This window comes from Megalobrama amblycephala, linkage group LG16 (assembly GCF_018812025.1).
Source record: "Megalobrama amblycephala isolate DHTTF-2021 linkage group LG16, ASM1881202v1, whole genome shotgun sequence".
NCBI classification, from domain to species: Eukaryota; Metazoa; Chordata; class Actinopteri; order Cypriniformes; family Xenocyprididae; genus Megalobrama; species Megalobrama amblycephala.
Window position 1 is genome coordinate 23,794,773 of NC_063059.1, and position 16,985 is coordinate 23,811,757.

A 16,985-nucleotide genomic window follows, 5' to 3' on the forward strand; every position below is an offset into this window, starting at 1 on the left:
TTTATTTTCTTATCTTACTTTGACAAACACATATGGAAATAGTATCAAAACAATAAATGACAGTAATAATAAATCTTAATCCAGTGCACTTTAGCACTTACTCTAAATAAATATTAACACACCGAAAATGAGAATTCATTCATTTACTTGCCATGAAGTCCAGTCAAACCTGTATGACTTTCTTTTTTTAATTCAATAACTTTCTACCATATAATGAAACTAAATTTTACAAAAATTTAGAGAGAAGAAGGTTTTGCTCTGTTCTCTACACAAAGCTATCATATGTTTTCAAAAAAGTATATATAATATTCATGGAAATACACTAAACCATTCTCTTTTACTCTTTATGCATGTATGCTACTGTTAAAAAACAGTTTCAGCTGTTTTTTAAAATCTCTCTTATGTTCACAAGAATGCTTTTATTTTATCAAAAATAGGGATGCACGATATGTCGGCTACCATATTGGTATCTGCCGATATATGTTAATTTTTAATGTTATCGTTATCGGCCCGATAAGAAAATTTGGCTGATTATATTAAAGCTGATAAGAAATGGATTATATTTCCTTCAGCTGAGACACTTTAGATGTGCACTGTCCACCATTTTGAATCGCTTGAAATATGATTGAAATCACTTCAAAAAGGAAAATACAGTTAAGTACAACATACAATGCAAGTCTGTCATATAGGCTACATAATATTGTAATGAGAACATTATAATTGTGTGCTTGGGACATGGCTTTTAATGGTGAGACTTGTTTTTTGTAATCAAGCTCACAAAAAATTATATAATTTATTATTTAGATTTATTGGCCAATATATCTGTTATCGGCTTTCAAATATAAAGAATTATCGGTTATCGGTATCGGCCAAAATGTCCATATTGGTGCATCCCTAATCAAAAATACAGTAAAAACAGTCATTTCAAATTGTAATAATAATTTACAATATTATTGTTTTCTATTTAAATATATATTTTAAAATAAGTAATTTATTCCTGTGATGGCAAAGCTGAATTTTATATACTAATCATTATCATTACTCCAGTCTTCAATGTCACGTGATCCTTCAGAAATCATTCTAATATGCAGATTTGCTGCTCAATTAACATTTCTTATTATCAATATTGAAAAGTTGTGCTTCTAAATATTTTTGTAAAAACCGTCATACATACTGATATTTTGAGGATTCTTTGAAAGCTCACTGTAAAAACATTTGTTCTCGGTTTAACTTAATGTAAAGTATCGCCAACTAAAATATCCACATTGTCACTTAGTACAACTTAAAGGGATAAGTTCACCCAAAAATGAAAATTTGATGTTTATCTGCTTACCCCCAGGGCATCCAAGATGTAGGTATCTTTGTTTCTTCAGTAAAACACAAATGATGATTTTTAACTCCAACCGCTGCCGTCTGTCAGTGGTATAATGCAAGTCAGCGGGAACTTGGACTATAAGAGTAAATAAAACACGACAGACAAATCCAAATGAAACCCTGCGGCTCGTGACGACACATTGATGTCTTAAGATACGAAACGATCGGTTTGTGCGAGAAACCGAATAGTATTTATATCATTTTTTTACCTCTAATACACCACTATGTCCAACTGTGTTCATCACTCGATTCGTGAGGTCTGATCGCGCTCTGACAACGGCAGTGATGTCTTGCGCATATACTTCAATGAGTGCTAGACATCACTGCCGTTGTCAGAGCGCGATTCATTTTTGGGTGAACTATCCCTTTAAAGTTGACTAAACTTAAAATTTTATGGCAGCACAAACACTTATTTTATTTTAAGAACAGCATTTATTTGAAATAGATTTTTTTTTTGTAACGATGGTAAAGTCTTTACTGTCCCTTTTCAGCAATTTAAAGCATCCTTGCTGACCCCAAACTTGTAAGTCTCATGGACTACTGTTTAATGATTTTGGAGTTTGACAGCTCCAGTCTCCATTCACATAAAAGAGTAAGAGATATTCTTCAAAACTTCACCTTTTTTATGTTTCCACAGTAGAGCAAAAGGCACATGGGTTTGAAACGACATCATGGTGAGTTTTTTGTGGAGTCAGTCTTTGGTGCTCAGCTCACACTTTGAGAGATATGTATATATATGTATGTGTGTGTTCATTAGGTGTAAGCCACGGCAGCTTTTATTTCCAGTCTGCTCTGCAGTATTGAAATCACACTGTGTAGGAAGTGCCAAGTCCTTGCGTCATTTCCTCAACCTTCTCTCTGAGCGCTTCTGTTTTTCTCCTCTGTTTCCCCTCTCCGCCCTACACCTCTGTATCTCTCTGAAAAGAGAAAAACGCTAAACCAGCACTCAAGGCCTTGATGCTCACTCCACATCTTCCAACAACAAAGTTTACACCTTCGTTGAGAGCTTCTTTGAAACCAGCAGACACCCACACGTGTACACGCCTGCACTGGACCAACGTTTGCTCTGGAGCAGCTGAGCAGGAGAAGCAACTGCGGAGCTGTCCATCACTCAGCCTACATTTTTGGGGGTGGGGAGAAAGCAGGACTGTTGCAGCGGTGGTACTTGGGTTTTTTATTTTTAGACTCTTCTCGACCCTCTACCACGACAGCTGTCTCTTTCCTCCTCCTCCTTCTCTGACAGAGCAACGTCAGGAATAGCCTATCGCTTTGCACCTCTCAAAACTAGGGCTGCCGGTTAGTGTGACGTGAGACTTCTGGTTCTCAGGACTGTCTCGAACACACACATAAACGTGTCTCGCCGCTTTCTCTTGCCGCTCTGCTCCACTCTGACCTGGGTAAGGGAGCGACGGTAACTGTTTGGAGCTGCTGCAGAGAATCTCAGGTAAGGTGGCAGGCTTTGCTCATGGTCCTGGATGGTGGAATCTGTAGATCTAGACCTGTGGAGGAGTCTGTTGGCTCAGAGTTCTGCTGCAGTCTGGACTCAGGCCTGCTCTGGCACCTATTTTTAGGCTTGAGTGTGATGGCATGCCAGGAGCAATGATCGAGCCAGCTAGTGCTAATGCTAAATTCAGTGAGTTTTGCAATTTCACTTGAAAAATGTGAATTCAGTTAAGGGTTTTCTTGTACTTAAGTGTGTTAACGTGGCTGGTTTGTTTGGATTGTGCTGTGCAAGTTGGTATTTAGAGACTAGAATGAAGCTCTGGATTGGCATTACTGAGGTTAAGTGCTGAAGTCCATCAAGCTCAATAGAGGCTTTTGTTTGAGTTGGTTTGCTCTTGTAGAAAAATGTAGTGCCATTTTAGCCATTATGTCTTGGTTATTGTACTCTTGAGATGAATGTTTCAAATGGATGTCTCATGGCTTTTTTCTAATGCTTTTGAACGGTTCTATGACTGTCGAGTGTTTGATAGATGAAGTCAGTGGGTTATTTTGTGTATACAGTCATTGGATCATATGCTTCACAGTCTGTCTGCAGAAGCTTTTATTGATGTGGCCATAAACTTTCAGCTGTTCAATTATGTCTCTTTTGTTGAGCTAAATTGCTGTCGCTGGTATTTATTCTGTTTCGGTGTAGGTTTCTTTATTTCTCAGTTGAATTATTATAATTAGTTTTAGGAAGTGAATTTAATTTTGTTAGCTGAATTGAATTTAATCTCCATTAATGTCTAAATTGGCCTTGGCATTAATTCCATCCCTTTTGTTACTGTATATGTCCTCGAGAAACCTTTAGAATGAAAGCTAATCAAGTCTACCAGTCCTGTGTTGAGTGATAAGACCAATTTAATTTGTATATGCTATTAGTAGTCTTGTATACATGAACAAATTATGTATTTTATCTTTTAACACTGTTAATGCCAATTGTTAATACTAGAAATGTATATATCCAGTTGCATTTTCTTCCTGTTAGGAAAAATAGGGCTGTTTGCTTTGTTCCTGGTTTTCAGTGATTCTCTAGCTAACAGATTTAGCCATAATCAGTGTTTCTGTGGTACAGATTAAATTCTTGCTATATAATAATAATAATAATAATAATAATAATAATAATAGCTGTTGTTAATAATAATAATTTATCATTTTAACCTTATTATTAATATTATTATTATTATTATTAATATTATTTATATGTTTTAAACACTTTTTTCCCCCTTATGAGAATAGAATATTTAAGGGAATCTAAATCCTTTGGTTTCTGCTTTTACAACAAGAAGTTACATAATTTAGGTCATATTTAATGTTATTTTTTTGTGTGGCCGTTTATCAATTTGATAACCCAAAGTTTCTGGTTTTGTTACTGTTTGCACAGTTAGCCTGTTGTGTGTAGTATGATGTGGGCTGCTTCTTGCCCATGTGGCTGCTCTTAAAAAAAGTCTGTGCTGTCAGTATCACAGTGCTCTGTTAACAGATAAGCATGCCACGGGTAACTTTTTATAGATGCAGTGTGTCTGATGGCTGGAAGGCCTGGTGAAGGGTCAGTGGTGGCGTGAGGGTCTTTAGGGGAGTTCAGTGTGGGGATTTGGATATGGAGTTAGAGGACGGCAGCTACATTAGACGGCCTTGTGGGAGATCCCAGAGTAATCCATACAGCTGATGCCGTACAATGTGGTAGTGTGACAATGAAGTGAAACTGCTTTGTGTTTACAAACAAAACCTCTCCGGCAAGCATCTTTCTTTTTTTTCTTTCTTTTTTTTAAAGGAAAATTTTAACCAAAAGATGATTCTGTCATTTACTCATCCTCATGTCATTTCGAATTTATATATTTTATGTGCTTTTGTGCAAATGGTGCGCCTTTCGAATAAATGCAAAACATGTATGAATTTGTGGTGGGTGTATGGTTTCTTTAAGAGGAATGGGGCATAGTTGACTTGCAGATCATATCACTGATGTAGTTTTGTGTTTTTATTGCATGTTATTTTTAATCGTTCTATAGTAAATAGGCATATTTCAGTATTTCAAAAGGCTTCAGTTGGATAGAAGTCAGACTGCAGCCATGCAATGAGCCCTCTTTTGACCCCCCATAGGTCTGTCATATGTCTCTTGTTCTAATATGTCAACGAGATAAGCATTATCTTCATTCAGGATCCTTTTTAATGTCATATTTAAATAAATAACATTAATATGAAACTCGAGGCAAATCCAGTATGTTTAATCATCTCTTTCTACCCAACAGAGCCAAGAATCTTCTCTTCTTTCCAGCATTGTGGGTCTTGTTTACCTGAAGTTTGTGACCTCACATAACATAACTGTGAAGACCAGCATCCATTGTGGCAGCTTCTTGTCTGCTGGTCCCTCCATCTGTCACTCATCTTTTCATCCCGCCCTTCCTCCTTCATCAAACCCTTACCCGGCCCAGCCCATGACAGCAGCGTTGCCAGCATGGCATTCTCATCACGCTTTTCCTTCTGGGAGCAAAAGGAAAGTGATGTTCCATTCTCCATTCTCATCTTTCTGCACTGTGTGAAATCAGCTGGGTGGTGTGCATGAAATGCACCAGTGATCTCACTTTTACATCTATCTGTAGCAATGCACTGGGGTGCCGTGTGCACGGTTCATGGCCACACAGCTGCTAACTGCCTCTGTTCAGGGCATGCATGTGTATTTGTGTTTTCTGGGCAGATGGAAAACACGGATCACTGTGTGAAAATGACCAGTGTGCTTAGGTGTCATGGGAGACTATAGTTTGCCAGCTCTCTGGCATAGCTCTTTGATTTACATTTTAAATAGCTGCAACTGGCTGGAACATAGCAGTACACTAATGCTTCTGCTTAAAATGGCAAGCACTGTAAATTGGCTTCAAAATTGTTACATTTTTCTGTCTTACTTGGTCTTTCAAAATGTCCTGCATGAAATGTGTTGGATACATCTGCATAATAGCCTCAGCATAGACTTATTGTCCTAAATCAAATGCTAATGACCTTTTTACATGGACCTTTATAGATCAAAGAAGAGAATAAGCCAATCCCCAAGAGTTCAAAAGACAATGTAAGTGCCCAGATATTGTGCATACTAACAAATGAAGTATTACAGCTCTTTTATAATGCTCTCACAGAGAAGAGATGTACTTATAAAAAGAGAAGAAATGCAAATCGAAAAGCACTCTATTTATCCTTAGTTACATGTATCTAATTGCATATTTTCAGTTATTATTTTCTGAATAATATATGCTATCAGTTCCAAGTCCCCGTGTTTTGACACAGGATGCAGAATTGTTGTCACAGGAAACACGATTGGGTGGCTGCTTCAACAGTATTCCACTTTGAGTATTTAAGAATAGCCTAGCAGATTTATAAAATATCTTTTATTTAACACATATAGACCATTGATTCCTTGCAGTCACACCTGCTGCATAGTAATTTGCCTCTAAATGGTGTTGTCTAAGCTTAAAGATGGAGACCGTTTGTTTAATATTTGTTGTTCTGCTGATTGACGTGCAGCTGTTGCACACCACATGCTGTGCTTTGGTTAAACGAACTTACTAAATATCAGTAAGCCACCTTAATCAAAGTTCTGTCTCAGTATGATTTGAAGTGTTAGAGTGGATATTTTTTGACAACAATCAAAATCTGAATCTATAATTTGAGTTCTCTTTTAATAATAGACATTCACATTTGAAAGCAGCAAGTTTTTGTTAAAATACAGGGTGTTTATATTGTAGAGTTAAAATAGCTTTGGAAGCAGTGAGCTATGTGCAAAACCTGCTGACAGATAGTGTATTATGAGATATTCTGTAGAGAGAATGTCTGACACAATCTACTGGATAGTGGATATGTGTGTATTAGTGTGTATTAGAGACATGGTAGGGAGTAAGATGGGGTGTACTTTCAGTTTGAGTGTACAAATGCATGCTTGGTGAAGTGCTGCATGCAGAGAAAAAAAGTGTAGAAGTGTATTTATGTTATAGTTCACCTTTGCAATTTCAGTTCTCTTCTGCATACAAGGCATTTGTATAATATGACAATAGAAACCAGCATTCTACTTCCTTTTCATCTAGTTTGTGTTTGGTAGCCAAATGGTTTTGCTTTGTCTTTTAGTGAAAAGATACAGTATTTACAGCATTAAATTTACTATTGAAAGTTTAATTTCCCAAGAGGGTTCTGAGATTCTAAGATCTTTTTACTCTACCATCATTGGTGCCATGTGGCTCTAGTCATAGAACAGCAAATGAATCAGGAATATGTAGATGGGAATAAGACAACATTGCATGATCTGCTGGTTGAGCGTTTTGAGATCATTTGTATTTTGAAGTGTTATATATTGATTTAGCAATCTGTTTATCTTCTCAATGATTGAATATCTTTCTACTCTTCCTCACTGACTTTTGTACATGTATCTGTCGGTGAGTAGTCTGACAGCGATGGCAGCCTAAATAGCCGTTCCCAGTCAGTGCCCTGCCTGGAACCTGGCAGGGGCCTGCTACGTGCCAAGAGTCCTCAGCCTGTTCGGGACACACCTACAGAGGTCCAGTCCCAGTCTCAATTCAGGCGCGTCAAGAGCCCCTCACCCAACAGAGACAAGATGGCGACCAGCAAGTTGTCTGAAGTGCCCAAGATGCCGGAGCGCTTCAAAAGCCCTGAGCCTCCCCGAGCTCCCTTGAGTCCTGAACCTTTTTTGAATGGAGAAAGCAAAGTGAATGGTGCTCTCAATGGCAGTGTCAAGACCACTGCAAGTGTCAGCCAACCAGAGCTCACAGAGGACTTGCAGGGTGGGACCCGTAAGAAGGTGGTAAAGGTGGTACGAAGAGTGGTTAGGAGGGTACTTCCTACCGAAGAAGACACGGCAACAATCCCTGCAACCATGTCCCCGGAACCACCTAAACCAGAACCATCTAAACCTGAACCAGCATCTGTACCAAAAGTCGTGAAAATGCCCGTGTTCTCCTTCAAACATGATACTATAAAGAAGGAAGAAAGAGATGATATCTCTGCTGGACTGACCAACTTGATGACGCGAGGCAGGACCAGGGAACCTCGTCATCGGATCCGTAGTGATGAGCCTGCTGAAAAAGAAGGTGTGAAACCTGTAGAGAAGTCTGAAGAGAAGGACATTTCTGGACCAGGACAGAATAAAACTGTGGCAAAAGTAGAGGCCTCCCAGACTCTAAAACTAGAGCAAAAGACTTCAGCTTCTGCTACTACCTTGACTACACCTAAGTCTCCTGTTTCACCACCAGCAGGGTTCATCCCAGCCTCCAAACCCAATCCACTCTCTCCCCCAGCAGGCTTTATTCCTACACCCAAACCCTTAGGATTTGTCCCTATCTCAAAACCACCTACTCTTTCCCCTCCAGCAGGCTTTATTCCTGCTCCAAATCCTCCTCCTATGACCCCTGCTGGATTTGTTCCTGCAGCTCCTATTCCAGATCCCAAAACATTGCCTGTTATCCCCAGTTCTACACCTGCTGTCCCTAAAACAGCTGCTAACTCTGCTCCAATCGCTCCTGGTAAATCCAACACCCTTAACCCCCCAGCCCTCAAAACAGATCCATTTGCCCCTCCATCAGGGTTCATTCCTACCCATAAACAGATGCCAATGAAGAAACCAGAGGTATTGATCACAGTGATTACTTGGCTGCATGGATTGCTGTGTGAGGAGTGCACTATTGTGTATGTCGTGTACCACTAGTACTACTATCTTCCACTTTGTTTTCTGTAAATGAGCAAGTTGCTATAATTGTAGCTGGTTACATTGTTTCTTTTTGCTCAAAACACTTTATCTGCTTATTTCCTTGTGGTTTAAACTTTACAACTCTCTGAAGTGTTGTTGAAATGGGTTTTAGTCCTCCTTAGCTTCTTACTCTCTCTGAGTTGCATTTCTAGTCTCTGGCCTTAACAGTTCAGGCCAGGGCTTACGGTTCATGAACGTTACCACTGAAAACCCAGCTTTAATATGCTGATCTTGCAAATCAGTGGTGGAGTTGAAGGCCGTTAGTAGATCAAGTCACCTCAGAGACCCATAGAGCAATTTACACAGATCAAGGTTATAGACCGTAGATCATATGGATTAGATACTTGAACTGGTATAGTGTTGTGGTCATTGGAGGGTTAGTTTGGAGTGGTTTAGTTCTATGCATGGAATTTGATACCAGAAGAAACTGGTGGACTAATTTGTGTTTGGTTGCATGGTTACTGACTTTGGTCCATTTAAACAACTTGACTTTTGTGACTTTGTGTGTGGTTTGGATGTGATATGTGAAGGTGAAGAGGGCCGTACATATGCCACCAACTCCAGCAGGGAGACCTTCTCCTGGAAGCATTTCTAAACCCACTCTCCCAACCTTGTCCAAAAAGGTGTGTGTTCACGGTGTGCAGTGGTTAGATGACATGCCTGTTTAGTACTCCAGAAAGGGAATGCAGCATGGCTAACATAAACACTTGTGACTTTGCTTGCTTTCAACCAGGTTCTGTGTAGAGCTTTTACAATTTATCCTAATAAATGAATAAATTGGTGTTGGCTACTTTTCTCAATAACAAAGCCATGTGCATAGTCTGAGTTCGACTCACCTCTTCTTGGTGGTATGACCTATAGGAGAGTCCGCCACTGAGTCCCACTGAAGAAGCACAGAGACGGCTGGAGAGGATCTTCGCTGCATCTGTAATGCCTGTCCATTCCTCCTCCTCTTTCTTTCTTCCCTTATCTTGTCTTTATTCCTCCTTTTGTCGTCTTTTTCATTTGACTCTCTCTCTCTCTCTCTCTCTCTCTCTCTCTTTCTCTCTTTGGTGCTAAAATGCTTTATCCAAACTGTTTTACAGTATGTGGCTCTCACTGCACTGGCTGTAGGCCTATAAATAAAACACTTTAAAGCCTGACAGCGCTTAAGCTGACTGAGTACTCATGGGGAAATAGTTTAATACACTACATTGGTAATGAGGAAAAGGGATTTTAAGGACATTAATGTGAGCAGAGCGGCTACATAGTGCCTTCACATCTAATGATTCTGAACTTGGTCTCTTTAGAAATAATTTATGGCTTCATTCCAAACTCTAGTGAACTGCCTACCTAGACGCTGTGAATGCAGTTTCAAAAATCCCTTTTAAAAATATCACCTAAGATGTCTGCCAATTTGTGGAGTGTTTTTCCCCAATAGTTTCTGATCCCTGTTAAACATAAGAATGGGAAAAAAACAATTCAAAATGGCAGACAATTTGAGAGAGAAAATTAATCTCATTAAAATTACTTAAAAAAACATTTAAAAAAATTTAGAGCATAGCTTAGCAACATATGGTGATGCCAAGCTTTGTGCCAATGGTCAGCAATGGTCATTTGAGTGACCATTGCTGCCCCATATAGAGGGTTTCAATTCAATCAATTTCAAGACTCCATATTTTTAGGACGCTCCCTTAGAGGGTACCTGCCAATGTAGAGAGTATACAACAAGGCAGCTCACTAGGTTTTGGAATAGAGTTTGTATTTTATTATGTATTATGGGCTGCTCTGATACAAGAATGCCCTGATAGATTTTTTTCCCTCTCTGAAATATTTCTTAAACACTGTAACTCAGCCTTCTGCTCGGAGTCTCTTAAAACCCATGTGTCTGCTTTTAACCCATTTTGTCATATTTATCACAATTTCATGCACTTTTTCCATGTGCAGTACAACTTTAGTTCCTAGCAAACAGATTTTCATTGGTTCACGCATGCCCATCTCACTTCCATGTGCCTGCTGTCCTTTCATCTGTGGATACATGTCTCATCTTTACCTCTCTCTCTCATCCACTGCTGTCTCTGTGGCTGTGATTATTTGGCTGGCTGGTATAGCTGGAACCTGTGGCCAGTGCCTCTGCATCATCTCAGGTACAGGGCCCCTCTGGGGGCGGCTCTTCCCCCACTGCGCCCCTCCATGGCTTGGCCGGAGTGTGTGCTCGTGTGGCCTGTTGGAGTGTAAGCCCTCTGTTCCTCTTTCTAACTCACCCCCCACCCTCATTCATGACTATGTATACTTTTGTGCTTGCATTATCAACTTTTTTTTGTGCCAAAAATGGATGTTTACATTTTCTATCAAGATTTATGACTTTAATGCTAAATATGTTGGTAGTTTGGCTAACTGAACCCCATTGTTTACATATCATATATTTGATATAAGGATTGCTTGCTTGTTTTTTTTGCTTATGAATAATAATTTTAAGCCAGTGTTTTTGCAGTGCAAAATTGGGGCAATATGTTAGTGAATTGGCTTCTGCTGTCCAGCTCATCAACTTATAAGTGAATAGCAGTGGATATGCTCTCTGATTGAAGACTTTGATTTATGAGTATTGCCTGTGACTGTCTCATGCCTCAGGCTCTGAACATTACCTCATATCACTAACATAGTGTCTTTATATATCCTTGCATCACCTCTGTGTTGTGTAACCATATATCAATCGTGTTCATATGTTCTGAGATGTTTATTTCATTTTTATTATGTATACTCATACATCATGTGGAACATTAATAATAAAATTTAATGCAGATGTAGAAATCTAGTACATGGGTGAATCACATGAAATTATATATAATTGCATGTAATTGCATCTAATTAATTATAAAATTATGGATAATATATATAGGTTAAATATGACCTGTACTTGGCAGGTTTTATGAGATTCTCCCTGCTGAATGTTTCATACCCATTACCTCCAAGAGTGTGACCAGTGCCTTATATCACATGATCAATAACCCTTTTTATTCACAGGATGCTTTAGCTGCTCTATGTGTGGAGCTGAGGGAAGCTATTAATTTGACAAATGACTGTGTTTTTGAGAGATGCACATTATAAAGTGTTATGATGTCTAATGCTGCTCTTGCCCCCTCATGCTGACCTGCCGTCTCACAGGGACAGGTGGAGGAAGATCCCGTGGCAATCCTAAAGGCAGACCATGCTGCTGCCGCCCATCCTAAGGTCTGCTTTCTGCTGTGTGTGTACTGTAGTTCACCTGTATAATCCCACCCTTGACCTGTCGTGTCAAACTTGCCCTTGTGTTGTGGAGTGTTGTGTTTGCACCCATCCCATTTCATCGACAGCACAAAGACCATCCGTAGAGCCCATAGTTATAAGAGACACTCATATGGAAAAACATAATAGAAAAACAGACAATCTGGCAAATAGTAACGTGGGTTCATCTAACATTTCAATAGCATTGGATTGTTATTAACTTGCACTGACAGTGATTGTGCTGTAGTGTTTCCTACCTTTCCTTCTAATGTGCCACTGTACTTGTAGAGTGTACTGGTTTATCTACAATCATAACATCGTATACTAACCAAACACCAGAGGATAGAAGCATGTGAACTGGAACTCCAACCCATCAATGGATCCCTGATATACTATCTCTCACTGTCAGCCCTTCACAGCGGTAGAGTTCATGTTCAGACCAGTGTGTGTAGGTCAAGCATGAGTGCAGTGGAATCAGACATGCCCAGACAACCAGAACATCAGGCTTGTAATCTGACCCCGTCCATCATTTGAAGCCTGAGTTGGCTTCATCTACACCTGCAGTTCAACTCACCCCATCTTGCATGACAGCCCACAGCATTTCAAGCTCATTTCCCGCTATAGACGTTGGGAAACAATGCTTTTTTGGCTGATCTGGGGCTTGTTTTTACCCTAATTGTTATTCTGTTAGCAGATGTCTCAGATCAGGGTAAATAGACCATTTTTGTGTCATTAAATGATAGCGGTCATTTTCCCATAAGTGTGGACCAATGCATGCAGTGGATTTGAAGCGTGTCAGTGAGGTTTCTGGTCAAAGACCAAAGTAAAGTCACAAATAATGAGTTATGTACCATTAATGGCTTGTGTTGTTCTCATCACAGGTGAAAACAGAGGAGCAGATAGCTGCAGAGCAAGCATGGTATGGCTCGGAGAAAGTGTGGCTGGTCCACAAGGATGGATTCTCTCTGGGTTGGTACAAAAGCCGTGCAAATTGAACTGTATCACTCAAACTGTGTTATTTTAAGTGTAAGACAACATGGAATGGCATTCTCTGCTCATTTAACTTCTGTAATTTGACATATTCCAGTGTGAAAAAAGAATATTGAGCTAGAGTGGAAGAGGAAGTCATTTTAGAGATGGAGAACATTATTACATTTCGATGAAACATTATGGAAACATTTTCTCCTTTAGAATATTGTGCTCTGTTTCACATACAGTAATACCAGGGACATTTATTAAGAAAGGAAATGGGGTTCATTTTGATTTTCTGTCATTTTTAACTTAATGTGGGATTTATTACTATTAAAATAAGGGGCGCTTTAATGGCACTACAATATTAGAAGTCTATTGTAAATTTGTTCCACAGTGATGGTTTGTGCAATTACTCAGAAATAAAAACATTCACAATGTTCTCTGGTATTCTCACAGCTACTGTGGTGAAGACGGAGACTGGCAGTCTACCAGAGGGGAAAGTGAAAATCAAACTGGAGCATGATGGGACAGTACTGGACGTGGACGAGGATGACGTAGAAAAGGTCAGTTGTGTTGGCTGATTATGTTCATCTCAGTATGCATAAATAAAAGATTTTATTTATTGTGTAAATTTGAAATGAAATTATTTTCTTGATCTTAATTAGATCTTATTGTGAACAATTCGCTACTTGTTTCACTACTTGTTTCATGTTTTTATCATAATTTTTTATATTTAAAATAGAATTTCTATTCAATTTGTTTCACAAACAAACAGTTCTTGCTTCATTTTGAGTTGAAAATGACTTCTGATTCAGTGAGTCGAAGATTCTAACTGACTCTAACTAAGAGATTCAGTGTATGATTTGTTAGACTTAATCAAACTGCTTACTACACTAGTCGTGCTGTGCTGGTTTTTGAGTGTTCCCAGGAAATGGAATAGAAAACATTCACTGCACTCATCTCATCTCATTTCATCACTTACAGTTCAGATTGCAGATTCACAATGGAAAACAATTATTCCTTTCACCATGGCACTGTGGATACAGTACAAGAGCAGAATAGATGTGTGTATTTTAATGAATGTTGAGGTCTGCAGGGCTCATGCACAGGATTATTTGCAGAACTCTGCTTCTGTCTGGCCTGAATCCAGAGGGTTAGACATGCACAGGTGGGCCCTGGGTGGGAGAAACTGAAGCCAGGATATGGGTCATAGAGAAACAGGTGGGATTTGGCACAGTTTTTAAAACGGACAGATTGACTAATATAGACACAGATACAAGTCTAATAGAATAGTTTGGCAGGTCAGTGTTGCCATTTTCAGAGTTTGTACCATTAGGCCTTGATGAGACATATGCTGGGAGATATTATCAGTTAATTTCCTGCCTGGCACAGTCGTTAAATTTGCATAATGTCAAGGCTGACCTCAAATCAAGCTTTTGAACCATATGTTCGATGAGGGAATTGCAAAGCTGGATCCAGAGTTGAGCTTGACAAGTTTTAAATTGCATTAAAGACTTGGCATGAATGTCTTGAGGCTATTATGGTTGAGGCACCTCAATTTAAAACCTCTCACTCTCTTTTTCTTTGCCATATTAAGGATTTTTTTTCCACTCTTCCCATTCTTGCTTTCTTGCATTCTATGACCTTTGACATTTTAAACCTCTCAACCCAGGCAAACCCGCCGTCATTTGACCGCTGTGAGGACTTGGCTGCTCTGCTCTATCTGAATGAGTCCAGTGTCATGCATTCTCTGCGCCAGCGCTATGGAGGAAACCTCATCCACACACATGCGGGGCCCAACATGGTGATTATCAACCCTATCAGCGCCCCCTCCATGTACTCGGAGAAGGTGAGAGCCCTTGCATGTTATCTTTTACACTCCTCGCATCCAAATTAGCTTACTTCTCTACTTTATAGTATCTGAATACAGAGTATTCATGAAACGGTGGGTGGGAAATACTCACATAACCACCTAGTTCTTCATCAAATGAATTATATACTCTGACAGTATGTGATTATGGGTGGAGCTATTCAATGTGGCAGCAATGCGATGCATTATGGGTACTATATTTTATACAACCGTACAACTTGTCCCTTCATTGGTTAAATGCAATAGGAAATGGGCATCTGAAATCTGCTAATGAGCTTTATTGGATTTCATGCAAGATAAAGTACTAGCCATAAAATGTAATTACAATCCAGAAGAGAATTTCTTTCGGTCATCTGTCCTAATTAAGCGATTTTTCTTTATGGATCAAGTTGATTATATGCCGTGATGAGTGTTTTGTGCATTCTAAATCTGAAACTATGATATATATGGAAATGTTATTGCACTTTTGCTGGAGAGATGTTCACACTAACTTTCTTTTCAAATTAACAGCTATTGATTTCCCTTCATTGGAAAATTAATGTTTATGGGTTTACATTTGAGGCTTTCATTATTGATTTTCTGTTGTACAGAAAATAAACGCTCTAACACATTAAGATTCTTAGATTATTAGTTTGGCCTGTAAGCTCCTTTCTTTTGTTTTTCCAACAATGATCTTCATTAAGCTTGTCCACATGCTTTTCTTGGACGTAAAGAAAATTAATGTGTTTGTCGGTGTGTCAGAAGTTTATTTTTTCTCTCTCTGTCATTTCAGGTGATGCACATGTTCAAAGGCTGTCGACGGGAGGACACAGCACCTCATATATATGCAGTGGCCCAATCTGCCTACCGAAACCTTCTGACAACAAGACAGGACCAGTCCATCGTGCTTCTGGGAAAGAGTGGCAGTGGCAAGACCACAAACTGCCAGCATTTAGTCCAGTACCTGGTGTCCATCGCCGGCAGCACTGGAAAGATTTTTACTGGTACAGAAACAGACCATTCACTCACTCACTCACTTATTCACCCACTCACTCATTCATTCACTTACTCACTCACTCACTCACTCACTCACTCACTCACTCACTCACTCACTCACTCACTCACTCACTCACTCACTCACTTATTCACTTATTCACTCATTCATTCACTCACTCACTCACTCACTCACTCATTAACTCATTCATTCACTCATTAACTCACTTATTCACTCACTCACTCATTCATTCACGCACTCACTCACTCACTCATCATAACTCATTCATTCACTCATTAATTCACTTATTCACTCACTCATTCATTCACGCACACACTCACTCACTCACTCATTAACTCACTTATTCACTCACTCATTCATTCACTCACTCACTCACTCACTCATTAACTCATTCATTCACTCATTAACTCACTTATTCACTCACTCATTCACTCACTCACTCACTCACTCACTCACTCACTCACTCACTTATTCACTCACTCATTCATTCACTCACTCACTCACTCATTAACTCACTCACTCACTCATTCATTCACGCACTCACTCACTCATTAACTCATTCATTCACTCATTCATTCACTTATTCACTCACTCATTCATTCACGCACTCACTCACTCACTCATTAACTCACTTATTCACTCACTCACTCATTAACTCATTCATACACTCATTAACTCACTTATTCACTCACTCACTCACTCATTAACTCATTCATTCACTCATTAACTCACTTATTCACTCACTCATTAACTCATTCATTCACTCATTAACTCACTTATTCACTCTCACTCACTCACTCACTCATTCACTCACTCACTCACTCACTCACTCACTCACTCACTCATTAACTCATTCATTCACTCATTAACTCACTTATTCACTCATTCATTCACTCACTCACTCACTCATTAACTCATTCATTCACTCATTAACTCACTTATTCACTCACTCACTCATTCATTCACGCACTCACTCACTCATTAACTAATTCATTCACTCATTAATTCACTTATTCACTCATTCATTCACGCACTCACTCACTCACTCACTCACTCACTCACTCATTAACTCATTCATTCACTCATTAACTCACTCATTCACTCACTCATTCACTCACTCATTCACTCACTCATTAACTCATTCATTCACTCATTAACTCACTTATTCACTCACTCACTCATTCATTCATGCACTCACTCATTAACTCATTCATTCACTCATTAGCTCACTTATTCACTCACTCACTCATTCATTCACACACTCACTCCATTCACTCACTCATTAACTCACTTATTCACTCACTCAC

General features: G+C 39.2%; 2 protein-coding genes across 2 annotated transcripts in view; both read left to right on the forward strand.

The window, feature by feature from the left end:
* The window catches only part of LOC125248463 (unconventional myosin-XVIIIa-like), a 119,156-nt gene that overhangs the window by 35,122 nt on the left and 67,049 nt on the right, over positions 1-16,985 (forward strand). Inside the window, 4 exon segments of the mRNA XM_048160352.1 lie at positions 12,724-12,811; positions 13,271-13,377; positions 14,487-14,663; positions 15,457-15,667. Coding sequence (XP_048016309.1) covers positions 12,724-12,811; positions 13,271-13,377; positions 14,487-14,663; positions 15,457-15,667 — 583 coding nt within the window.
* On the forward strand, positions 1,709-11,759 carry LOC125248462 (SH3 domain-containing protein C23A1.17-like). Its single transcript, XM_048160351.1, has 7 exons — positions 1,709-2,818; positions 5,106-5,350; positions 5,873-5,917; positions 7,280-8,479; positions 9,130-9,526; positions 10,690-10,725; positions 11,744-11,759. The coding sequence occupies exons 2-5, from the start codon at positions 5,312-5,314 to the stop codon at positions 9,265-9,267; spliced, it is 1,422 nt and encodes a 473-aa protein (XP_048016308.1). The 5' UTR covers positions 1,709-2,818; positions 5,106-5,311; the 3' UTR covers positions 9,268-9,526; positions 10,690-10,725; positions 11,744-11,759.